The sequence below is a fragment of the Dunckerocampus dactyliophorus genome, chromosome 20 (genome assembly GCF_027744805.1).
Source record: "Dunckerocampus dactyliophorus isolate RoL2022-P2 chromosome 20, RoL_Ddac_1.1, whole genome shotgun sequence".
NCBI lineage: Eukaryota > Metazoa > Chordata > Actinopteri > Syngnathiformes > Syngnathidae > Dunckerocampus > Dunckerocampus dactyliophorus.
Genome location: NC_072838.1, coordinates 2,638,122 through 2,665,186, shown reverse-complemented (window position 1 = coordinate 2,665,186; position 27,065 = coordinate 2,638,122). Strand labels below are relative to the sequence as shown.

At 36.0% G+C, this 27,065-nt stretch overlaps 1 protein-coding gene across 3 annotated transcripts; it reads right to left on the bottom strand.

The window, feature by feature from the left end:
* Window positions 1-432: 432 nt before the first annotated feature.
* On the bottom strand, window positions 433-25,584 carry triqk (triple QxxK/R motif containing). Of its 3 annotated transcripts, XM_054764443.1 has the most exons (5): window positions 25,435-25,584; window positions 23,672-23,746; window positions 20,923-21,008; window positions 1,846-1,930; window positions 433-1,675 (listed from the first exon to the last, which is right to left on the bottom strand). In XM_054764443.1, exons 2-5 carry the CDS (start codon window positions 23,730-23,732, stop codon window positions 1,530-1,532), a joined length of 378 nt encoding a protein of 125 aa, XP_054620418.1. In that variant the 5' UTR covers window positions 23,733-23,746; window positions 25,435-25,584; the 3' UTR covers window positions 433-1,529. The 3 variants fall into 3 exon arrangements, with proteins under 3 accessions (XP_054620418.1, XP_054620420.1, XP_054620419.1); XM_054764445.1 differs by lacking the exons at window positions 433-1,675; window positions 1,846-1,930 and adding an exon at window positions 6,994-9,622; XM_054764444.1 differs by lacking the exons at window positions 433-1,675; window positions 1,846-1,930 and adding an exon at window positions 15,714-18,195.
* Window positions 25,585-27,065: the final 1,481 nt, after the last annotated feature.

The window sequence follows — 27,065 nt, the reverse complement described above, 5'->3', positions numbered from 1 at the left end:
CTGCTGCTGGAAGGCGTGCACGCTGGCGGATAAGGAGGCGAGCGCCTCCATGATCTCCTTTAGCGAGCGGGAGTGGTCGCCTAGGAGCTGTCCGTGGTGGGACAGGGCGGACCTAAAATGGTCGAGCTCCGCGGGATCCATGCGTGTGGCCAGATTGTTCTGTTACGGTTCGGCAGAAGCCGGAACTCGGATCCCAAGACGTGTGAGCAGGAGGTTGTATCAAGACTATTTATTACAAACAGTAGGGGGTAATAAATAGCAAAAGATGGAAAAAAGAAACACAAAATCACCCGGAAGCAAACGGGGAAAAAAGGGGAACTATCAACTAAGGAAGCTGCCGAAAACCGGGCAGAATAAAAAGCTAAACTCCACGAACAAAAAGACACTGCTGAAAACCAAGCAGGTAAGATGCAAAACAGAAAAACACTCATGCTGCCGGAGAAATCAACGGACAGGGAGATGGCAGGATTAGCAATCTAATGTTCTAGGATAGCAAGCCTGGAATCGAGGAGCACTACAGCGACGAGGCCGATAAGGCAAGTCTGGCAACAATCTGGCACCAACGGGTGTCTTCTAGAGGCTTAAGAGAAGGTGCCAGATGAGCTGCAGGTGCGTCAATTAGGACCCCAGGAGGTGAGGAGGATGAGCTGCAACGAAAAAACAGAAGGGGGCAGCAGAGCAGCAAGCTAATCCTGACAGATTTATTGGTTATTTTTTATTCACTTTGTACGTTATTGTTTTTTTTTGTTAATCCACTCTGTAATGTACTTTTCTTTTTCTTTTTTTGAACTACGGCTTCTCTCCTGGCCCGTGCAACAACTCTCCATAAGTCACTGTTTGCGCTGAAATAAAAATAAGAATCAGTCAAGTGTTTGTTTCTTCTAAAAGTGAATACATCAGCTAAGAAGAAGAAGGGAGCCCCCAAAATAATAATAATAATAATAATACATACTTTTTCATGTGAAATGCTACTGAATGTGTGTGACCAAATGAGGGTTTATGGTAAAAGATGCTGCTAATACCAGGTTAAAATACCACAAACATGACGGACAAGCTGTGTTAAAAATGCTCTTTTCGTTTGCTCTTTGTCCTATTTTGCACTCAGTCAAGCGAGGACCTCTGCCAAGGCTGTTTGCACGCTGCTGCTGCCGTCAGATTAACGTCTGCGTTGTTGCTCTTCTACGTTTTGCTGGGACAATTTCACCTCATTTTAGATTTGATATATTATATAAATATATAATATTCAAGTTTGACTGGATTATATTCGACCAATAGGATAAAAAAAATACTGTAACATTGTGCTGTTGTTTCTAATCAATTCATCTGACTCGGCAGTGTGCGCCGGAGTGCTGTTACAACATTGGTTGTGATGCTGCTGTGTTCTACAATATGCTTGTTTATCAATTGTGGTCAACGAGAGCCTAGTTATTATTCCACTGTCTGACGTGGAAACACGCATTAACAAAAATAATCCTCAACCAAACGCGGACGTGCCTTTCTTTCCGACGGGTGCGCTTGTTCCTCGTGTGTCACGCGCGGATGCGTGCAGGTGCTCCACAGGTGTCCTCTGGGAATACCCGTCGCTCTCCATTTGCGTCGTGTCCGTCCCCGCTGTGTTTGCACACGTCCATTGTGTCGCTCATAGAGGGAACACCTGTGCTCTGCTGCACCTGGGCTTCTTGCCCGCACACACACACGCACACACACACACACACACACACACACACACACACACACAGCCAATTCCTGTTGCGGGATAAAGGCAGGAAGCAGCAGCTGACATCCTATACGCCAATTCCCACGTGACTTCACACCGCGAGTAAAGCAAACCCCCGTCCATCTCACCTGAGGAGCAGACCGGCGCCCAGCGTCCACCTCGTATTTCACATCCCGTCTTTTGTTCTTCTCTGCTTGTTCGCATTCGGTGCATCTGTGGAAATGCACTTCAGTCAGAAATTGTAGAAAGGAAAAAAAAATAATAATTTGCATCCCTGGTGCTAAAAAGAGTACCTACACCCCAAAAATACTGGAATATTTCCAAGCAAAATGAAAACAGCCAAGGTGGTTCCAATTTTCAAAAAAGGAGACAAACACCAATTTACAAATTATCGACCAGTTTCCTTGTTACCACAATTCTCGAAAATTGTGGAGAAGCTATTTAATAATAGGTTGGACAAATTTATTAATAAGAATGAATTATTGGCAAGTAGTCAATATGGTTACAGAGCCAACATTTCAACTTCTATGGCACTGATGGAAATCACGGAGGAAATCACTACTGCCATAGACAACAGAAGATGCGCAGCTGCAGTATTCATGGATCTGACAAAAGCTTTGATACAATTAATCACACTATTTTAATTTCAAAATTAGAAAGGTACGGAATTAGAGGTTTAGTCTTAAATTGGGTTAAAAGCTACCTAGCAAAGAGGAAACAATTTGTAAAGCTAGGAGAATATACATCTGGGAGTCTACACAATACGTGTGGAGTACCACAGGGGTCCATTCTGGGACCAAAACTGTTTAACTTGTACATTAACGACATTTGCAAAGTAACTAACAACTTAAAATTGGTCTTATTCGCCGATGATACCACCGCTTTCTGTTCTGGTGAAAGCACACAAGAACTCATTAAAAAGGTCAAGGATGAAAAGGTCATATTAAAGTCATGGTTTGACAAGAACAGATTATCTCTGAATTTAAGTAAAACTAAAATAATGCTATTTGGTAATAGTAAAAAGGACACGTACGACCAAATACAAATTAATGGAACGGATATTGAAAAAGTGGAAGAATATAAATTCCTTGGGGTTATAATAGATGAAAAAATGAGTTGGAAATCTCATATTAAATATATACAGCAAAAGGTGGCGAGAAATATCTCTATATTGAATAAAGCAAAATATGTTCTTGATCAAAAATCACTCCACACTCTGTACTGTTCCTTAGTATTTCCATATCTAACGTATTGTGTGGAGATATGGGAAATAATTACAAAAGCAATCTTCACTCACTCACTGTACTGCAAAAAAGATCTGTGAGGATAATTCATAATGCCAAGTATAGAGAACATACAAACCCTTTATTTTTAAAATCACAGATATTAAAATTCGCAGATTTAGTACACTTTCAAACCGCTAGAGTAATGTATAAAGTTAATAATAACTCGTTACCCAAAAATCTAATTAAGTATTTCTCAATCAGAGAGGAGAAATATGATCTTAGAGGAAAATTAAACCTAAAACATTTATATGCGAGAACAACGCTGAAAACCCACAGCATTTCCGTGTGTGGAATTAAATTATGGAACGGATTGAGTAAAGAACTCAAACAATGTACAGAGATGAGCAAATTCAAAAAACAATACAAGCAGTTGATGTTTGCTAAATACAAGGCAGAAGAGTCCTGATTGTTCTGTCAGGTTTATTTTTTTTTTTTTAATTTAATTTAATTTTATTTTTTAATTTTTAATTTATTTATTTTTTATTTTTTTTTATAATTTTCTTTGTTGTGTTTAAAAAAAAAAGCTTTGTTCTTATTTATTTATTTATTTATTTAGTATTGTCATCATTATTATCATTATTATGAATGTTCTCTCTTTTTTTTTTGGGGGGGGGGGGGGGGGGGGGGAGGGTTATCTCACCGTTATCTATTATGTGTTATCCTGACTATCACTGAAAACATGACATGGAATCCAGGAAGTGAACCACATGTACTGTACTAGATGTAGAATGGATGGGGGGTAGGATTAAATAAGCTTTGCTTCTTCCTACTCCTTTTGGACATGTGGAACTGTCAAAGAATGATTCACGAGATGTATTCCATTGGAACCTTCATGTTCAAATAAACTAAACCAAACCAAACCAAAAATATACAAACACAACAGACAAGCGCCACAGATAATATTTGCTATTTTACGTCCTTGTTATTTTTCTTTTGTGTTCAGTCGAGCTTCATCGTAATAATAAGAACGCATTTTATTGATAGCGCGCTTTTTAAAAACTCAAAGGCTTTCAAAGCAAACAAATGCACGTGTACAAAATAGCAAAATAATAGCAGTAGAAAGTGAAAACCAAAAGGCAGCGTTAAAAGTGTGACGTATTACTAAAGATGCACCTTTTATACGCACGCTTCGCACAACAAAAACTTTTTCAACCCCGTAATGTATCGGTCATTTTTAAACCACTCCAATTTGCGTTGGTTATTTTTTTAGCCACGCTGTTTTTGAATCACTTTGTTATTTACAGATTTTTTTTTTTAAATCACACCGTAATCAGCCACCGCGTAATTTATTGATTTTGTTTAATCACCGGAATTTGTTCCTTTTTTTATTTCGCCAATTTACTGATTGTTTTTTAGCACTCCATAATTTATTGGATATTTTTTATTGACTGTAATTTACTGCCTATTTTATTATCCACTCCATAATTTACCGATTTATTTATTTTTTTAACCACTCCGGAATTTGTTGGTTATTTTTATCCATGCTGTGAGAACTTTGATTTTTTTTTTTGCCACTCCAGAATACATTGTTGTTGTTTTTTATCCACTTCGTCATTTACAACCTCTTTTTTTAACCACGCCATAATTTATTGGCTATTTTTTTATCCACTCTTTCATTTATTGAGTTTTCTTAATCCATTCCGTAATTTAGATTCTTTTTTGAACCACTGCCTAATTTCATGGTTCTTTTCTAGCAAGATAAAAAGTACAGTAGTATAATATAAAAATATACATTATAGTATCATAATAGAAGTATTATTTACATTCAGGAATGAATCATTATTATTGAACTCTTTTAAAATGAACATTTTAAAAACAATATTTTACAAATTTTAATGAACAAATGAGGACTTGGGAGCATATTTTGAAGAAGAGCTAAAACCACATAGCGTGATTACAGTGTAAAAATCACTCATATTTGGTTGAGGACAATATGAAGTTTTTAATTCGAGAATTTAACAATTATTTTTTTTGAACCACTGCGTGATGTTGGTTATTTTTTAACCGCTCCGTAATCCACTGTTGTTGTTGTTGTTGTTTTTGAATCCACTCTGTAACGTACTGATGCTTTTTTCAAGCACTCCGTCACGAAGCACAACACTCCATAAATCATGAGCAGCCATGAGTCAGTTTCTTGGCTATGCCGCAAAGCAAAAATGCAAATAAATAAAATAAGAAGAAATCCTCAAAACAATAATAATAATAATAAAAGTATATATTATTATGTGTATTATTATGTGATTATGTGTAGATTATATTTTCAACAAAAATATAATTTTAGATATTATAATATATATATATATATATATATATATATATATATATATATATATATATATATATATAAATGATACTAAAATGACTGTAATATAATTTAATAGAAATATATAATTACATTTTTATTAGTAAATTGCTATAACTCTATTATCAATATCAATTTTGCAGGACATAAAAAATATTTTAAAAAATATTTTCATTTCATGTATATATTATAAAATGAATACACATAAATATGTTCTAATTATATCAGTGGAATATAATCAGATTATATGTAGATTATATTTGTAACATTTTATTATTAAATTGCTATAATTGTATTATTAATATAAACTTTGCAGGACATCAAAAAATATTTTAAAAATATGATCATTTCATGTATATATGATAAAATGAGCACACATAATAGAGTATATATTTTTCATTCATCTTCAACTGTAATTCTGCATGCTTCCTCGCCCTATCAAGTGCGACTTGGCGCCGGTCTGCTGTGTTTAAGCCGTACAGTTTATTTCTGACGCATGATTGGTCCAAAGTGTTGCTTTTCCGATGAAATATCGTGCAGTAGCTGTCGAGTCTTTGGTCCTAATGACATTTTAAGGGTGTGCAAAGATTGTAAAGGCGTAAAAGACAGGAAAAGAATGGACTGCAGAACTTTGTGACACGCATCATCAGTTCTGAAGCTCTCTAATGGGACGCACAAGCCTGAGTGTGTGTGTGTGTGTGCATGAGAAAGCGATAGGGCCTAAATGAGCTCCTGGCGGGACTGACCCTTCCTTCTCGCTTCTTCACGTCTCAGTTGGAGACTGAGCGCTTCACTGGAGCATGGACGCACGCGCGCACACACACACACACACACACACACACACACACGCACGCACGCACGCACACTGGAACATAGCAAGGCACAGCAAGCGTGCACCGTCGTGCCCACTGAGATAAAGAGTGAGGTGATTTGTGTTGGCATGATGCAAGGTAGAAGGTGTTTGTAAAAGTCCAAGCTAAAAAAAATCGAATCAAATCAAATCTTTATGCTCACGCAAAAGCTAAACAATGTAGCTCATGAATTTGTGGCGTAAAATCAGGAAAGCCAAAGTACACCGCAAGATAACAAAGCCTCACTTACATGTTTACGCGTTCGAAATGAAAGCCAAAAAAAGAGAAAAAGAACACTGACAAGCTCTAAACGCCCGTAAAAGAGCAAACAGACGCAGGCGCTTGTTCCATCCGTTCCATTTTAAGAGCAACGAGAACGACCACGTCTGCTTTTAGCAACCCGATAGAAACCACTAAAACCACGAAAGACACATAAACACACGAGCCATCATCGGCATCATCATCATCACCGTCGTCGTCGCCGTGGACCCCGACCTTTAACACCTTCCTCCCCAGGAACCAAACATTCATAATACACTTGAAATATTACGAGCAGAAAGTGGAACATCTTCTAGCACAAATATATTACAATATCTATAAGACAATACAACAATAAAGTTGAAATATTACAACAAAGTGAAAAATTGGACAAGAAAAGTACAATATTAAGAAAGAAAAATTGGAAAAATAAAATAAAATAAAGTTGAAATATTATTATCACCGAGTAAGAAATGTTCCAGAAAGATATTACAATATTTAAGAAAAAAAACTATAAAGTTGAAATATTATAAGAAAGTCAAAAATTGCAACAGAAAATTATTACACTATCCAGGAAAATAAAGAAAAAAAAACAACCTAATACAACAATAAAGTTGAACAAATTATTTTAAGTAAGTGAAAAACTGCAATAGAAAATTATAATAATATTAAGATAAAAATAATCGAAAAAATAATAGCATACATTTAAAATATTATTATAACAAACTGAAACTTCTTAAAGATAGAAAATGGAAAAAACAATAAAACAATAAAGCTGAAATATTACAATAAAGTGAAAACATTTACTAGAAAATTATTACAATAGTAAAGACAGAAAAATGGGGGGAAAAACAACTATAAAGTTGAAATACTACAGTGAAAAAATACAACAATAAAGTTGAAATATTACTATACTAAAGTGAAAAATTGCACTAGAAAAAATATTACAATAAAGTAAAAAAAAAAAAAGAATAATAGTGCTACAAGGATAAAGTGTAAATATGAGGCTGAAGTAACAATTTTTACAAGAAAAGTTATTAAATATTCTGCAAAATCAAATGAAATGTTAAAATGAGAAAAAAAGCATTTGGTTACTTGGAGTTTTAAGCCCTGCATTTTTAAATGTGCAATAGACACAACAAATATTGTGTCACTTACAGCCTTGTTTTCTCCTGTTATCTTGATTATTCTTCTGGAAAAAAACATGTCAAAACCTGACTTGTTGCTTAGGATTGTACTATTTTATTCTTTGGTCGTCACTGCGGGGTTCTTGTTATTCTTGTGGTTTATTTCAATAAATCCCTCGCTGACAGCGTTGTGTGAGGGTGCAGGTGTACCTAATCAGGTGTCCAGTGAGTGTGCATCCAACGAGGAAGCCAGCGGTACCAAATAAAAGCATGAAAGGCAAAGGAAGAGCGTCTCTCCTGGCTAGAGTGGGTAAAACATCGCGCGGGTCCTCGGGTCTGTGCCGATGGCGGCGCCGGCGCTCGCCGTGACCTTTCGACAGCGGGTGTCACGTGTGTGAAGGTCTACTAAGGTCTATTGTTGCACATGTGAGTGAACAGGAAGAGGCGTGGCTTATCATAATGCTTTCTTTCACATGCTGTCTTTCACTAGAGGTCAGGGGTCATGGGAGCGCTGAGATGGATGAAGCCTCGCGTACTGACGTCCACCGTGCTGGAATGGGGAGACATTCCGAGATGTTTGGGATGCAGGTAGCAGAAGAGGAAGATTTGTATTCGGCGCACACGCGCCATCAGAGCATCCGCGGATTCTAATCTCACACTTTGTGATCCCCGCCGGGATCGGGAGGAGGAAGAGTTTGTGATTGTCTCCCTGCGACGGCAGGCTCGGGATCAGATTTACATTTCTCCTATCAGCGGACGTGACTGCCATGATTTACCACTGCTTTGGAAGCGTCTGCCACAATATTAGGCACGCCTGTGCAACCTAAACAGCGCCAGTACAAGAGCTCTATCTCTTTTCGTTTGGACAGGGTCAGCTATTTTTATTTTTTTTTGCACCACCAGATAACCAGTGCTTCCCAAATGTTCCATTTATTTGTAATTATTTTGTTCTGTTTTAATTTTTTTTTTAATTATTTGTATTTTTTATTACATGTTTATTTTATTTTTTTAATTTATATATTTATTTATTTTATTAAAAAATCTCAGTATGATGCACCAGATGCTAAAGCTAGTGCCTATGGCAAGGTAGCACGAAGCACCAACAGCATCATGCCATGTAAATGTATACTATTTAATATGAGGATATTGGCAAAAATATAAACAAGCTTGGTAAAATACAAAAGCTCAATGTGATGCGCCAAATGCTAAAGCTAGCGCCTATAGCGAGATAGCAGTGCTAAGCACCAACAGCTGTAGTTTGCATCCTGCTATGTAAATGTATGCAATTTAATATGAGGATATTGGCAAAAATATCAACAAGCTGACTGAAGCTCAAAATCTCAATGAGATGGGCCAAATGCTAACATGCTAAAGCTAGTGTCTACAGCGAGATAGCGGCGCTAAGCACCAACAGTGCAGTTTGAATCATGCAATGTAAATGTATGCAATTTAATACGAGGATATTGGCAAAAATAGCAACATGCTACTAGTTAGCATACTAGCACCTAGTAAGCAGGCCCATAATCAAACCAAATTGTTATCTGGTTGCTAAAGTTCTTGAACGGGTTCTCTTTACACTGTGCAGGCGGTGGGGTGACCAAAGTGTGGTCCGGGGGCCATTTGCAGGCCACAGCTTGTGTTTTTATGGGCCTGCAGCGCACAGGAATGTAGAAATAAAATGAATGCAGCAGCAAGAATGGAAATAAAGAGGTGTAATGTAAGGAGAAATGTTGATACCAACAAGTAAAGTTTCTCTTGAAATATTTGCTGTGAATCATTTATTTTTGCATGCTTACTAAATGAAAAACATTAAAATGGCGTCCTTTGACTTTTCAGTGGGACAAGGTTGGACACCCGTGCTCTGTCTGCCAGATCTTACGCAAAGCATTTCTACACACAAAAACCTTGTTGTTCTTCTGCTGGTCATGTGACACTGCCTGCCACGCCTCCTTGCGCTCCCAAAAGTCCCGCTTTCAGTCCACGTCCACGTCCATGTTAATCTCGTTGCTCAGGTTGAGGTAGAAAAAAGCGTAGACGCAGACGACGAAGAACGCGATGGCCACGAGCACCAGGAAGCCATCCTGGGAAGATAAAGGAACATTTGTAGCAAAGCCGGGGGCGGGGCTTGGTGCTGCTGACACTCTTCCAGGTGCGGGGTGTACCATAGCGACCTGCTAACTTGTAAGTAATATATATATATTACAATATTCAACAAATACATGTGTAACAATGCATAGATTCTGGAAAAAAAATGAGCATCATGTAGGTCACTGAGTTCACGTTTTGTTGTTAAATAAGCTTTTAAAAACGCCACACATTTGGTACAGCACAAAGCAAAAAGCTGTTTTACCCGTCCACACGCACAAATATTACAGGTCAATGTGAGTCAGCCTGGACATGCAGTCTAAGCATGGATATTAGTACTAGTATTAGTATGGATATTACTATTAGTATGGATATTAGTATTAGTGCTAGTATTAGTATGGATATTACTATTAGTATGGATATTAGTATTAGTACTAGTATTAGTATAGATATTACTATTAGTATGGATATTAGTATGAGTACTAGTATTAGTATGGATATTACTATTAGTATGGATATTAGTACTAGTACTAGTATTAGTATGGATATTACTATTAGTATGGATATTAATATTGGTGCTAGTATTAGTATGGATATTACTATTAGTATGGATATTAGTATGAGTACTAGTATTAGTATGGATATTACTATTAGTATGGATATTAGTATGAGTACTAGTATTAGTATGGATATTACTATTAGTATGGATATTAGTATGAGTACTAGTATTAGTATGGATATTACTATTAGTATGGATATTAGTACTAGTACTAGTATTAGTATGGATATTACTATTAGTATGGATATTAGTACTAGTACTAGTATTAGTATGGATATTACTATTAGTATGGATATTAGTATTAGTACTAGTATTAGTATAGATATTACTATTAGTATGGATATTAGTATTAGTGCTAGTATTAGTATAGATATTACTATTAGTATGGATATTAGTATGAGTACTAGTATTAGTATGGATATTACTATTAGTATGGATATTAGTACTAGTACTAGTATTAGTATGGATATTACTATTAGTATGGATATTAGTATGAGTACTAGTATTAGTATGGATATTACTATTAGTATGGATATTAGTATGAGTACTAGTATTAGTATGGATATTACTATTAGTATGGATATTAGTACTAGTACTAGTATTAGTATGGATATTACTATTAGTATGGATATTAGTACTAGTACTAGTATTAGTATGGATATTACTATTAGTATGGATATTAGTATTAGTACTAGTATTAGTATAGATATTACTATTAGTATGGATATTAGTATTAGTGCTAGTATTAGTATAGATATTACTATTAGTATGGATATTAGTATGAGTACTAGTATTAGTATGGATATTACTATTAGTATGGATATTAGTACTAGTACTAGTATTAGTATGGATATTACTATTAGTATGGATATTAGTACTAGTACTAGTATTAGTATGGATATTACTATTAGTATGGATATTAGTATTAGTACTAGTATTAGTATAGATATTACTATTAGTATGGATATTAGTATTAGTGCTAGTATTAGTATTAGTATGGATATTAGTATTAGTACTAGTATAAGTATGGATATTACTATTAGTATGGATATTAGTATTAGTACTAGTATTAGTATGGATATTACTATTAGTATGGATATTAGTATTAGTACTAGTATTAGTATAGATATTACTATTAGTATGGATATTAGTATTAGTGCTAGTATTAGTATTAGTATGGATATTAGTATTAGTACTAGTATAAGTATGGATATTACTATTAGTATGGATATTAGTATTAGTACTAGTATTAGTATAGATATTACTATTAGTATGGATATTAGTATTAGTGCTAGTATTAGTATTAGTATGGATATTAGTATTAGTACTAGTATAAGTATGGATATTACTATTAGTATGGATATTAGTATTAGTACTAGTATTAGTATGGATATTACTATTAGTATGGATATTAGTATTAGTACTAGTATTAGTATTAGTATGGATATTAGTATTAGTACTAGTATAAGTATGGATATTACTATTAGTATGGATATTAGTATTAGTACTAGTATTAGTATAGATATTACTATTAGTATGGATATTAGTATTAGTACTAGTATTAGTATAGATATTACTATTAGTATGGATATTAGTATTAGTGCTAGTATTAGTATTAGTATGGATATTAGTATTAGTACTAGTATAAGTATGGATATTACTATTAGTATGGATATTAGTATTAGTACTAGTATTAGTATGGATATTACTATTAGTATGGATATTAGTATTAGTACTAGTATTAGTATTAGTATGGATATTAGTATTAGTACTAGTATAAGTATGGATATTACTATTAGTATGGATATTAGTATTAGTACTAGTATTAGTATGGATATTACTATTAGTACTAGCATTAGTATGGATATTACTATTAGTATGGATATTACTATTATTACTAGTGTTAGTATGGATATTAGTATTAGCATGAATATTACTATTAGTATGAATATTACTATTAGTACTAGTGTTAGTATGGATATTAGTATTAGCATGAATATTGCTATTAGTATGAATATTACTATTAGTACTAATGTTAGTATGGATATTAGTATTAGCATGAATATTGCTATTAGTATGAATATTACTATTAGTACTAGTGTTAGTATGGATATTAGTATGAGCATGAATATTGCTATTAGTATGAATATTACTATTAGTACTAGTATTAGTATAGATATTACTATTAGTATGGATATTAGTATTAGTGCTAGTATTACTATTAGTATGGATATTAGTATTAGTACTAGTATAAGTATGGATATTACTATTAGTATGGATATTAGTATTAGTACTAGTATTAGTATGGATATTACTATTAGTATGGATATTAGTATTAGTACTAGTATTAGTATTAGTATGGATATTAGTATTAGTACTAGTATAAGTATGGATATTACTATTAGTATGGATATTAGTATTAGTACTAGTATTAGTATGGATATTACTATTAGTACTAGCATTAGTATGGATATTACTATTAGTATGGATATTACTATTATTACTAGTGTTAGTATGGATATTAGTATTAGCATGAATATTACTATTAGTATGAATATTACTATTAGTACTAGTGTTAGTATGGATATTAGTATTAGCATGAATATTGCTATTAGTATGAATATTACTATTAGTACTAATGTTAGTATGGATATTAGTATTAGCATGAATATTGCTATTAGTATGAATATTACTATTAGTACTAGTGTTAGTATGGATATTAGTATGGGCATGAATATTGCTATTAGTATGAATATTACTATTAGTACTAGTGTTAGTATGGATATTAGTATTAGCATGAATATTGCTATTAGTATGAATATTACTGTTAGTACTAGTGTTAGTATGGATATTAGTATTAGCATGAATATTACTATTGGTATGAATATTACTGTTAGTACTAGTGTTAGTATGGATATTAGTATTAGCATGAATATTGCTATTAGTATGAATATTACTATTAGTACTAGTGTTAGTATGGATATTAGTATTAGCATGAATATTACTATTAGCATGAATATTACTATTAGTATGAATATTACTGTTAGTACTAGTGTTAGTATGGATATTAGTATTAGCATGAATATTGCTATTAGTATGAATATTACTATTATTACTAGTGTTAGTATGGATATTAGTATTAGCATGAATATTGCTATTAGTATGAATATTACTGTTAGTACTAGTGTTAGTATGGATATTAGTATTAGCATGAATATTACTATTGGTATGAATATTACTGTTAGTACTAGTGTTAGTATGGATATTAGTATTAGCATGAATATTGCTATTAGTATGAATATTACTATTAGTACTAGTGTTAGTATGGATATTAGTATTAGCATGAATATTACTATTAGCATGAATATTACTATTAGTACTAGTGTTAGTATGGATATTAGTATTAGCATGAATATTACTATTAGTATGAATATTACTATTAGTACTAGTGTTAGTATGGATATTAGTATTAGCATGAATATTACTATTAGTATGAATATTACTGTTAGTACTAGTGTTAGTATGGATATTAGTATTAGCATGAATATTACTATTGGTATGAATATTACTATTAGTACTAGTGTTAGTATGGATATTAGTATTAGCATGAATATTAGTATTAGCATGAATATTACTATTAGTATGAATATTACTATTAGTACTAGTGTTAGCATGGATATTAGTATTAGCATGAATATTACTATTAGTATGAATATTACTATTAGTACTAGTGTTAGCATGGATATTAGTATTAGCATGAATATTACTATTAGTATGAATATTACTATTAGTACTAGTGTTAGTATGGATATTAGTATTAGCATGAATATTACTATTAGTATGAATATTACTATTAGTACTAGTGTTAGCATGGATATTAGTATTAGCATGAATATTACTATTAGTATGAATATTACTATTAGTACTAGTGTTAGCATGGATATTAGTATTAGCATGAATATTACTATTAGTATGAATATTACTATTAGTACTAATGTTAGTATGGATATTAGTATTAGCATGAATATTACTATTAGTATGAATATTACTATTAGTACTAGTGTTAGCATGGATATTAGTATTAGCATGAATATTACTATTAGTATGAATATTACTATTAGTACTAGTGTTAGTATGGATATTAGTATTAGCATGAATATTACTATTAGTATGAATATTACTATTAGTACTAGTGTTAGCATGGATATTAGTATTAGCATGAATATTACTATTAGCATGAATATTACTATTAGTACTAGTGTTAGTATGGATATTAGTATTAGCATGAATATTGCTATTAGTATGAATATTACTGTTAGTACTAGTGTTAGTATGGATATTAGTATTAGCATGAATATTACTATTAGTATGAATATTACTATTAGTACTAGTGTTAGTATGGATATTAGTATTAGCATGAATATTACTATTGGTATGAATATTACTATTAGTACTAGTGTTAGCATGGATATTAGTATTAGCATGAATATTACTATTAGTATGAATTTTACTATTAGTACTAGTGTTAGCATGGATATTAGTATTAGCATGAATATTACTATTAGCGTGAACAAAAGCTTTGTGGATTGTGTCAAGTGCTGCAAGAGAAGCTGTTTTTTCAGAGAAGTGTCCTATTTTGCTTCTGGATGGTTTAATCGTCCCCGGCAGATGAAGGAGCGGCAGTCAAGTTGAAAAGTGGATGTTTGGAGAGCTCGTTCATTAAGCGCACAACAATCTTCATCAGCTGGAGTTTCATTAGGACCACTCCGACGCGCCACTTTTTTTTTTTTTTTTGTTCTTTATCCGGCGGGGGAAGTCATTAGCAAAGAAAGTTTGTCATCAGCAGTGGAGAGCTCGCTTGGAGGGTTTAAGAGCGCGGCTGATTGGAGGTTACTCAAGAAGAAGAAGAAGAAGAAGATGCATGAAAGCAAAGTGGGACACAGCAGCAGCAAATCTTGTTGGACTCTTATCATTGGAATTGGAATGCTTCATCTGAAGTTGCCAGAGCAACTCCTCATTTCATTTTCAGTTCCTTCTTCACGCCTGCAAAGATGCACACCTTCACGTTTTACTATTTCCTGTGGTTAACTTATCATTTGTATACTTAGATATTATCATACACTTATATACTATTATACACTCAATACACTTAAAAACTACCAATACTTTCAAGTGGAACAGTGGTTAACTTATTTTTACACTTACAAATTATCCCAGAAAAGGGGAAAAAAGGAAAAAGGGAAAAAAGAAAAAAAAGAAAAGAAAAAAAAGAACAAAGATAATATGTTTTTTTGTGTTTTTGTGTTATTTAAACACTTAAAATGATCAAAAAAGGGAAAAACAAAAAGGTTAAAAAGGAAAAAGAGAAAAGAGTAAGAAGAACGGGGGGGGGAAGACAAAACAAGAAAAATGATCATTTTGAAATATTAACCGTGATTGAATTGTTTTTACACAAATAAATGATTTTTACAAAAAGGTGAATGAAGAAAAGGACAAAAATGCAAAAAGGAAAAAAATGGGGGGAAAAGCAAAAAAAAGAAATACAAAAAAAAAGAAAAACGAGAGAAAAAAAGATTTTTTTCAAATATGAATAGTGGCTTTATTCTTATCAATACACTTACAAGTAAAGTCACAGTCTCCTGTTGTATTGTTGACATATTTTTTACAGCCAAAAATACATTTCAAACCTGTTATATCGTCAGATTATTATTCCATTATTTTTATCATGTATTTTACACTTCAAACTAAGCATATTTTTAAAGGCAACAGTGACTGACTTACTTTTACACTTAACAATACATTTAAAATGGGTCATATTGTCACATTAAGCCCCCATCATGCCCCCCTAGGGCACAGAAATGCGCCACGCCGCCACTGAGAAACTGATCACATCGATTTATTTATCTGTACTGTGCAGGAAAATGCAACCAAGTGTAGAGCAGTGAAGCATGCAAGAGCATTCAAGACTCAAACTGCACGCCGAGTACAACAAATTTGTACATGTTGGCAGGTCGCTCACGCTCCGCCTGACAGTTCACCCTTCGCGCAGGGCACGCCCCACTATTTGAGAAGCACTGCATTAAGCCATGGTTAACTTATTTTTACACTTAACAATACATTTAAAACGGGTTTCACCCTTCCAACGTTATTCAACATATCGATAAGGTTTGTTTTATTTTCAATCATCCAAGGGAATGATTGAGGAAATGGATTTCAGTTGGAGCTTTAAGGTTGGAATGGAAGCAGCAAGTGAGATGAGGCGACTCCCATCCAGTACGTAACGAGTGTGTATGATGCGAGATGCAGCGTCGGGGCGTGCGTGGATGAGAAATGAATCAAATGCAGCGGCGTCGTGGGAGCTGCAGCCTATTAAAAGGACGCCACGGCGAGCATGAGCGCTATCATCAGCCGCGCTGCTCCTCATTAGCCGCAGCTACATTTATCTCCATCCTCCAAACTGCTTCGCTTTAATTGGAAAACTTTTACATTTCGCACACTTTACTTTCAACTTCATCAACATTTTTTTACTGTCTTTCTTTATTCCTTTTCTTGCGTCTAGGGAGGGGGGAAAAAGACAGGAGAGGTTCTTGGGGTGAAAACACTTTAACACCTGCACTTGATTGAGATCATTGTTTTGGAGGAGAGCAGCCCACTGTGTGCACGCACACACGCACACACACACACACACACACACACGGTGATGTACGAGCACATTCTAGAGCTACTCGGCATGCTGGGAGACGGGGCTCCGTCACCGTGGCGACGAGGAGGCTGAGCAGACATCACCTCGTCTGGCCCGCCCTGTCGCTGCTTCCCCTGGTGGCTTTAGCGTGTGCAACTCTAGATTGATAAATTGGTCAGCTTAACGCGCGTTTAAGCACCATTGAATAGAATATTCCAAGAAGAATGCACAAAGAAGCCAAAAAGCGCAAACTGAAGCTCCGAGCTACAAATTCTTGACATTGAAGTCCTCCTGAAACATGTGAGCACGGTCTGATGACAGCTGTTACCGTGGTAACCAACCTACAGTCTTATAATGTGTTTATGAGCCAGAGCCAACAGGTAGCATCAAATGTATTTGTGCCGGTCCAAATGTATTTGTGGCACACCGCCACAAACCAATAAACGTTTCCTTGATGACAGTATGGCAGCTTTTTTGCAAATGTACTACAAAAGTGAGTCTAATGCAAATAAAACAAGTCAGAGATCCTCTATATGGACGACAGGGATGCTCAGTGGTTTTCGAGGATTTACTGCAAAAAAAAAAGCTACTAAAAAATTCTCTATATGACAAGCGTGCGCCGTTTTTGAAAATCTATAACAATGAATCTTCTGCTGATAAAATGTAGTCAAAGATCATCTATATGGATGATGGGGGAGCTCATTTGTTATTGAAGATTTACTGAAAAAAAAAAAAGATTGCACTGCTGTTTTTGAAAATCTTCCACAAAAAATGCTAGTCAAAGATCCTCTATATCAGTGATTCTCAACTGGTTGGTTGTGACCCAAAAATGGGTCACAGAGCGGTTTTCAGTGGGACTCGGTTCCTTGCCTAAGAAAAAAAATGCTGCAATGACCCGATATCCATGAATGCACCTTGAGTTCTTGTCTGTGCTATTCACTCGCCTTTTTCAAGCGGGAGGGGACGTACATCGAGTGGGGACTTAAAGTGCCGTCCGTCTGACTGCTCTCTATTGGCAGGAGTGTTCCGCAGTTTTGAAAATCTATTACAAAAATGCTTCTCAAAGATCCTCTATGTGACAGGGGTGCTACTACTCCTTTCTTTTCTCCTATCCCTCGCCGTGCCAACTTGTCCAGACGGGCCCGCTAGCAGCCCAGCCGCCAGACAGGCTGTCCTGGCAGCTGCCGTCTCCTCGTGCCGCGTCGGCATGTTGGCTCTGCTGAGGGAGGACAGATGCATCCCACAAGAGGAGATGGAGAAGAAGAGGAGGAGAAGAAGGCATGGAGATGCTGGAGTAAGGAGCAGAGGAGGACACCTTTGGCTGCCAGCTGTGAGGTGGAGAGAAGATGAGGCAGGGATGGAAAGGAGATACGGGAGGAGGCAAGGAGATGAGAAAGGAGGCAAGAAGAGGATGAAAGTAAAGCAAAATTCACGCTTATGGTTCAGTACTCTGGTCCGGACATAAACCTTACATAAATATATACTTGGTGGACACTGTGGTGAGGTTAGCGTAGCGTTTACGCTGAGATTTGTATCATGTGACCAAAGGTTGTACTGTAAACAACATAAACATAAAGGATTGGACAGCTCCTGTCACATAACTCAAATATTCCAAACCAAAATGTCGTCTGCCGGGTTGATTACCTAGGTTATTTTTATATTCTGATATAATTACCATCTCAAATCTCACCAACAGCTTGTAAAACATACTTCTAAAGACCTTTTGTGACTTATTATGTAACATAACTCAAATATTCCAAACCAAAATGTCGTCTGCCGGGTTGATTACCTAGGCTATTTTTATATTCTGATATAATTACCATCATAATTTCACAAAAAGCTTGTAAAATACACTTTTAAAGGCCTTTCGTGACTTATTATGCCACATAACTCAAATATTCCAAACTAAATATCATTTGCTGGGTCCAGTATGTCGTTTATTTTCATATTCTAATATATTTGCCAGCTTAGATTTCACAAACAGCTTGTGAAATATACTTTTAAAGAGCACACACACAGAGGGAGAGCACTTCCAAAGGCATTCAGCAGGGTTGGGATGGAGGTGCTCACACGTGACCAAACGAACCGTACGAGTAGAGCAAACACTCCAGAGTTCCTTTCAACTGATGCAAACATGACAAGTGACCGCGGCGCTAGCACGCGTGTGTTCATCCTGACGTCAGTGAACACATCATCATATATTAAAAAACAATATATTCAGCATTAAAATGCGTGAGCAAACACATTTTGAAACATTTCTACCATCATAACTCCAGGCCAAAAAAATAAAAATAAAAAAGCGACTTTTAATATCTTCCTCCCTGAGGTATTTTTAATCCGACCCCTCTTGTCTTGCCGCTTGAATTATTCATGAGCAATATCAATATTTCAAGACGGCGACTAATCTAATTGGATTACAGACGTGCTTAATGAGGCCGCGCGTGTCGTCGTCTCCGAGACGCATATTTTAAGAGATGACCGTTTCGCAGGCGGCGCTCCGTCTTGGCGAGGAACGACAAGAAACTGTAACGAGCGACGCCAACCCAGGACTCACAACACAATGCAGCAACATGACCACACTTGTACTGTACCACATTCACACTGGCGAGTGCAGCCGTCAATTCCAAAGCGAGTATTTGCAGAAACATTGCAGAAGTTATCCACCCTCATCATACTCATAATGTCACACAAAGGGGCGTGGCTTACATCCTAATGCGACACAAAACTCACAGTGCAACACTGACGACACGCAAGTTGCATAAATCAAACCAACAAATATTTATCAAATATACAGTATATATTGAACAAATATTAACGCTTATAGTTAATACGCTGATATGTATTTTACGAGAATTAATATTATTATTTTTATAAATTAATAAATTAATAAATTATTTTTATACTTCATTACAGTCAATAGAGACATAGAGAGTATTAAATCGATGATAATAAATACATAATGCATAATAGCATTTTTTTTCCCAAAATATACTTAATAAGCATATAGATCAGGTCCAAACTTTTCCCACCGAGGGCCGTATGCTGACAAATCACAGGATGCGGGGGCCACTCTTCCATTTTTATGTAAATATGCAACTGAGCTTTGTGTTATCGTGACAAAGCGTATTATTAAACATTCATATAATATGAACTTTTTCACCTGTGTTACTTTTTCTTGCAATATTGTGTCTTTATTGTGACAATATTTGGACTTTACTGTCGCAATAAAATACCTTTTACCCAGCCACATTTTCTTAAATTGCAGTTGTATTTTTGTTTGTTTCTCATCATATTGCAACTTTTTAAACAATTACATGTGTTTTAATCTTTAATATGTCAAACTTATGCTACTTTTCTCTTATTATGGACTTTATTCTCCTAATATTTTGTATTTATTCTTGTAAAATTACATCTCTTTTCTCCATTTTTGCAGTTGTTCTTTTAGTTTTCTTTTTGAATTGTATTTTTGGGATGTGCCAAGGCCCAACAAAAACATGCCGTGAGCCGTAAATGGGCCCCGGGCTGCACGTTGGACACTCCTGATACAGATCACTGATGATATTATCATTTGATTCCTTATTTGTATTCCTTAGCATTTGTCTTTTTAATTTTTCCAAAGCGTTAAGCTATTATAAATATGTATGAATGAGTTATTACAGTATGTCTGTTAGATCCTATAGTCCTTATGTGTGTTAGTAAAATACGAGAGATTTGCTTTCCAACTCTAACACGTACACTTACTGCATAGGTACTGTGCAGCTAATTTGCATTACTTTGAAAAAGTGGTATGGCCAACTGCTGGTCTGCCATTCATATTACAGCAGGGATTGCCAACATTTTAGACTTTCCTCCGAACAGTAGAAAGTTAGCATTTAGCATGCATGACAAACACAAAACAAAACAGCATCAGTGAGTGAATTTGCATGCGATTTTGTTGATCAAGAGACATGCAGGCCATGCGCGACACGGAGACATCGGTGCATGCCGCTTTGCTAAAGTCATAGAAGCAGGACATGAGAACAAGTGTGGGAGTGGGTAGTGCGGGGGGGACTCACCCTGAATCCAGACGAGTTCTTCTTGGCTTCAGCTTTGAGCCGCGTGGCCTTTAAGACTGACTTTGTCTTCTTGTAGTCTTGCTTACCTTCAAACACACAACACTTCGATTGTCATTTGTCATCAACGCTTCATGTATTCCTCATCACATTTTTCAGGAGGGGGCGTCTGGCACTTTTATATAATTTATTTTTATTTTGTAAAAAGGCTTGTTACATGACGCCTGTTGCTTAATTTTTTGGGATATTTCTTTTCATAATATTAAAATGTAAAAAAAATGTTTAAGTAAAAATGTAAAAAAAAAAAATAAAAGTAACTTTTTTTTCTTTAATATTTCAACTCTGTGCAACTAAAAATGACATTATTTTTCCTCATAAATTCTTGTACATTCTCTTCTCATATTTAGTTTAGTATAGTAATACAGTCAAACCTGTCTTAGCGGCCACCTTTATATAGAAGGGCCACCTGCCTATAGCGGCCACTGAAAAATCCCTATAGACCCTGTGTATAGCAGTCACCTGTCCAACACGGCCAGCGGCCACCCATTTTGTCTTCCTTGGTCAATATCTGACTGCATATAGCGGCCAAATTACCGACTCAAGCAGAAGCTTCATGCACGAAAAAGTTTTGTTTTTCAATCAATGAAGCCGTCGTGTGTAGACTTTAATTAGTGAGTCCTAGCTCAGTCACAATCATTCACAAGATCCACACAAACTGTCAGTTGTTCCACATAAAAAAGCCGTCTTCTTTTGAGCTTGCGATTTCCTGGTCAAACATGTAACTTTAAGAGCATTTGCACCAAAACATTACCGCAAAGTAGGCTGGGAACAGGACGTGCTCTCAGCGACGCTACAATACAATACAATACTGCTTGCACGCTAAACACGCTAGCATGCATGCTATCGTATGTTTTTAAAAAGGCAGCGGGAGCAAAACTGAGTTCGGTTGTACTTAATTGAAGTATTTTAGAATGTACTCACGTTATTTTTTATCAATCCTCATCCACAAATCCATCAAAGTCCTCATCTTCTGTATTCGACACAAACAAAGCCGTCTTCTTTGGAGCTTGCTACTACAGTGACACCGTTTATTTCCTGGTGTGCACTGGTCAATACTGTAATGCCGCTTGTTGTGGGGAAGGAGAGACTCACGTCACCGATGCACTTTAATGGCTTTATTAACAGCGGAGAACACTGCAGGACTTTACATCCACGCCAACATAAACACACTTCCCAACTCTCTCCAAACTCACAGCTAGCACTGAGCCTAGCTCTCCTGCTCGGGACGCCCACCGTCACTTCCCGTCACTTCCTGATGAACTAAAGCTGTAATGACACTCTGCTGTACAGGTATATATAGCCCACGAGTGAGAGAGGGCGCTATTGAGCCATTATTCCATCCACTGTTAGAACAAGTGGAATCACAACAAGTAAACCTGTTACATACACACAAACGTGTACAGTAGTTTGCAATTGAAATTTGTTAAAAAATAATAATAAACACATTTGAAACAAGAAACATGTACTGTAATAATGTTTTAAATGTAAAGATTATATTAAAACTTTTTTTTATTTCAACTAAAATTTTCTTCAAAAAAAGTTTAGGATCAGCCAACCAAATCCAAATTCAAAAACAAAATATTAAAAACAAACATAACAAAAGACAATAGTAGCACAGCTTTGTTCTCTGAGTGGTGGAGAATAACAAGCCTAGTAGGTCTTTACAACTTTTATCCGCAGTCCCACAGTGCCCTCTACTGGTCAACATTCAAAATGGCCACCAACCTGTCTATAGAGGCCACCTGTCTATAGCGGCCACTTTTGCAGTCTCCCTCTAGTGGCCGCTATAGACAAGTTTGACTGTATTTTGAATTTAATCCCATAATATTATAACTTTTCCCTCAACCTAATCTTCCAAAAATCACAGCTTTATTTTGTTTTCTTTGTTTTTCACATTACAACTTTAAACAACTACTACTACAACTCTGTGCTACTAAAATAATTTTATTTTTCTTCATAAATTGTGCCATTTTTGTCATTGTAATCCAACTTTTTTCTCTTTTTTAAAAACTTTATTCTGGTAAAATTACAGCTGTTTTCCATTTCATTTTTTCTTTAATATTTCAACTCTATGCTACTAAAATGACACTATTTTTCCTCATAGTTTATTCTGATAAAATTGCAACTTTTTTCACTTAGTATTTTGTTCTGAAATTCCCAACTTTCTACTTTTTCTACTTTCAACCTTGTTCTTGTAAATTTTCTTCTTGTAATTGTACAATACAATACAGTACAATACAATACAATACAATTACGAGAAGAAATTTTCTTTCGTAATTGTATTGTATTGTATTGTACAGTTATGAAAAGAAAATTTACAAGAACAAATCATGACATTGTTGTCATAATATTCTAACTTTTCCACAACTTTCAATTACTTGTCATTACAAATTTTTAGAAAGGCTTTCTTTAATATTTCAAATTCATGCTCCTATCTTTCTTAATTTTCCTCATAATATTACAACGTTACTCTCGTAAAATTACTGCTGATTTTTCCAGTTTTGCCGTTGTTTTTTGTTTGTTTTCATGCAAAATTAGGTTTTTAGAATGTGCGGCGGGCCAATAAAAAAACAGCCGCGGGCCGCAAATGGCACCCGGGCTACACTTTGGACACCCCTGCCTTAATCCCACGATTATGGGGTAGCATTCCACCCGTGTCATTCAGCGACTGTGCAAAAGTGCTTCCACTTACCGATTTGCTTCCTGTACTGATCAACTGGTAGTTTGGTGGCGCTGGCATCCTTCCTCCCCATTCTGCTTCCTCAGCCTGAAAGGAGTCATAAAAGTAAATAAATGCATGTGTGATGTCAGCAAAGACGGATGCGGCTCACTTTCTGCCGCCTGCAACGGAGAGAGTGGATTTGTGTCGCTTTCCAATCATATGGTGAGAAAACAGACAGATGGCTCATCTTCCTCATGCATCTGCTCGCTGGGATTGCGTCCATTCTCTCACCGCCTTCCATCTCATCCAGTCTGACGCCATACTTGCCTTCACACCGTGAGCTTGCTTTCATTACCTTGACAGGCTAAAAATACACAGAAGCGGCCTCTAATTAGCCACATGTGTGACCGTGTCGGCGTCAGAGTCATTTTTTTAAGTGTTTTTTTTCTCCCCACCCCACGTCAGTGTGACTAATGTTGCTCGAAAGTCAAGACACGCTTCCCAACATTACAATCAATAGCGCAGCCTTTGGCTCAAAATAGTGGAAAAAGCAAGTGTGAGCTTGTGACCTTTCCCTTTAAACTCAAACATTGTGTAGCCGCTCACCATAACTGACAAGTACGCGCTCCTAAAATCAAAGATCCTCTATACCACAGGAGCCTCTGCTGTTTTCAAGAACCAACTGCAAAAACACTAGATTGTAGACATGCACAAGACTGGAATTGACTTCTAATCCCAACTCATTATGTGGGCAAAAGACACCTGTCATACAAACACTATCTTCCATTCAAACCTCTCCATCACCATGGGCAAGACCAAAGAGCTATGAAAGTATCTCAAATTGTAGACCTGCACAAGACTGGAACAGATGTCTCATCTCAACTCATTATGTGGACAACAGACACCTGTCATACAAACACTATCTTCCATTCAAACCTCTCCATCACCATGGGCAAGACCAAAGAGCTGCTGTAGAAGAACCTCACATTGTAGACATGCTCAAGACTGGAATGGACGCCCAATCTCAACTCATTATGTGGACAAAAGACACCTGCCACACAAACACACTCAAGACCAAAGAGCTGTGGAAGTATCTCATTGTAGACCTGCACAAGACCGGAATGGACTAATGGAACCATTCTGCTGAGGGGTTGTTTCTCTGCTAAGGGTACAGGAAGATGAGGGCTGATGGACATGGCCATGTACCATAGGATCTTGGATAAGAACCTCTTGAAGATGGGTCGTGTGTGGGTCTTTCAGCATGACAATGACCCACAACATACTGCCAGAGCAACAAATGAGTGGCTCAAGAAGAACCACATGAAGATCTTGGAGTGGCCTCGTCTGGTTCCAGACTTTAATCCCAGAGAAAATGCTCACCAGCGAAGATTTTTTTCTGAATTCTTTTGACATTCTCTCGGTTACATTAAAACATACCATAAAAATTATAGACTGTTCAATTCTTTGTAAGGTACTAAACTTACTGAATCATTGAATAGTCATTTGAATACACCTAGGCTACAAAAATGCCTTTCCAATGATAATAACACAGATATTGCATCATAACCAGGCTGCAAAACGTACCGCTAAATGACTTTATTGGACGCCTCACTTACTGTTCTGTGCATCCCTCATACAGCTGTTAATCATTCCACTGAAACGCCGTTTGCATCCCCTGTTTCTCTTTGCAACTTGCTCTATCGGCACAAATGCATTCTGTGTTTTGCATCATTTAAAAATAAACACTCCAGTGGAGTTGTTTGTTTATCCAATGAATTCGCGGATATACTTACACCGTTCGTGTTTGTTGTTTGTTTCAAATAAAGTAGATGGTGTGGGAAACAGCGACGAAGACTAGCGAGTGGAGAAAAGAAAAATAGTTTTATTTGCTCTTTGCTCTTTAATCCTTCCCTCCACGCCAGTGTAGCACTAGTTTAATTTACTTCCGGGTCCACGTAAACACCGGTTTCGTCCAATCAGAAAAAACAAATAGCTGTCATATCCACCAATTACAGGCGGGTAGGGCGGGGCTATAGCCAAGTTCGGTTTTTAAGCTAAGCTATTGAAAATAGTGGAGTAAATGTTAAAAGTTGATGGTGTGGTAAACAGCGGCGAAGACTTGCGAGTGAAGAAATATAAATACAGATTTATCGTACTTTGCTCTTAAATCCTTCCCCCAAAGCTAGCGTAAACCTACTTTCGGGTTTCCACTAAACAGCGGTTTCGCCCAATCAGAAACAACAGTGTGCTGTCATTGTCCACCAATTGCAGGCGGGCTCGGTGGAGCTGTAGCAAACAGCTGTTTTCAAGCATAACTACAAGGTATTGTAATTACCCGCCACCCTAATGAGGAGAAGCGGTATAGAAAATGGATAGATGGATGGACTATTGAAATTAATGCACTAAATGTTAAATTGTTAGCTTATTTAGTCTTATTAAGTCTACGGTACGTTCTGTTAAATACTATATTGATTTCAATAAAGTTGGCTTAAAGTCAGCATTCACTCTTTAACAACATTAAACGTCACACTTCACCATAAATTGTATTGGGGCAAAAAAAAAGGCTGCAAAGCTCATCAAGGCAGGAAGATTGCCTTGACACAATATTCATTTCTCATCCATTCGTCTTTTTTCCATGTGTTGTTTTCTTTACAGTGTAGAATTGTATTTCCTTCCAACTGCATACAGTCTGCCTACCTGCCTGGGGGATTTGTGCAGATTAAGGATAGACTTGCCACCACTTCTTTATTTTAAAGTGATTTTCCACTCTCCCGTGGGCACAACATTAGCATTCGGCGCAGTAGTGTTTATTATAGATGTCGTGTAATCTGGTTGAGTTGTGATGAATTTAGCTTCATTTTGAACAGTATGTAGCTTTTAAATGTGAAGGAAAGTGTAAAGAAGCATATTTGGCAAAATAAATTGAAGTAAAAGTCTAAAAAGGCCGCCACTCACCTCAGTATCAGACAGTAGGGCCTCCCAGCCAATCAGGGAAGAAAGGTAGCGATAATAAAGAAAAGGTTGTCATTAATATAATGCAGGAAGTGGTATTACAGTGGTATATCGTGAAATAAAAATATCCAATACAATAGTTCTATGAGAAAATGCATTTTTAAATATTAAAAGTACAGTGTTTATTTAAAAACGTATCTGTAGTTGTAGTTGTAGTTAGTCAGTGGTGTACAACTGTGTACTGCAAACAAAAATTTCCTCTCTCCTCCTTCCTCCCCGGCACAAGCAGGGGCGCGCCATTTATTGCTTACGCGTACGTACGTGCACGCACCCACCTGTGCCCACGTGACCACACCCCTCTACACCCGTGCAGACTAAATACAGAGCTCTCCACCAAACTTACAACCTGTCTCCTACAAGCAAGAATACACAAATGACAGACGTTTCGCAGGGCACATATGTGTTTTGGCCT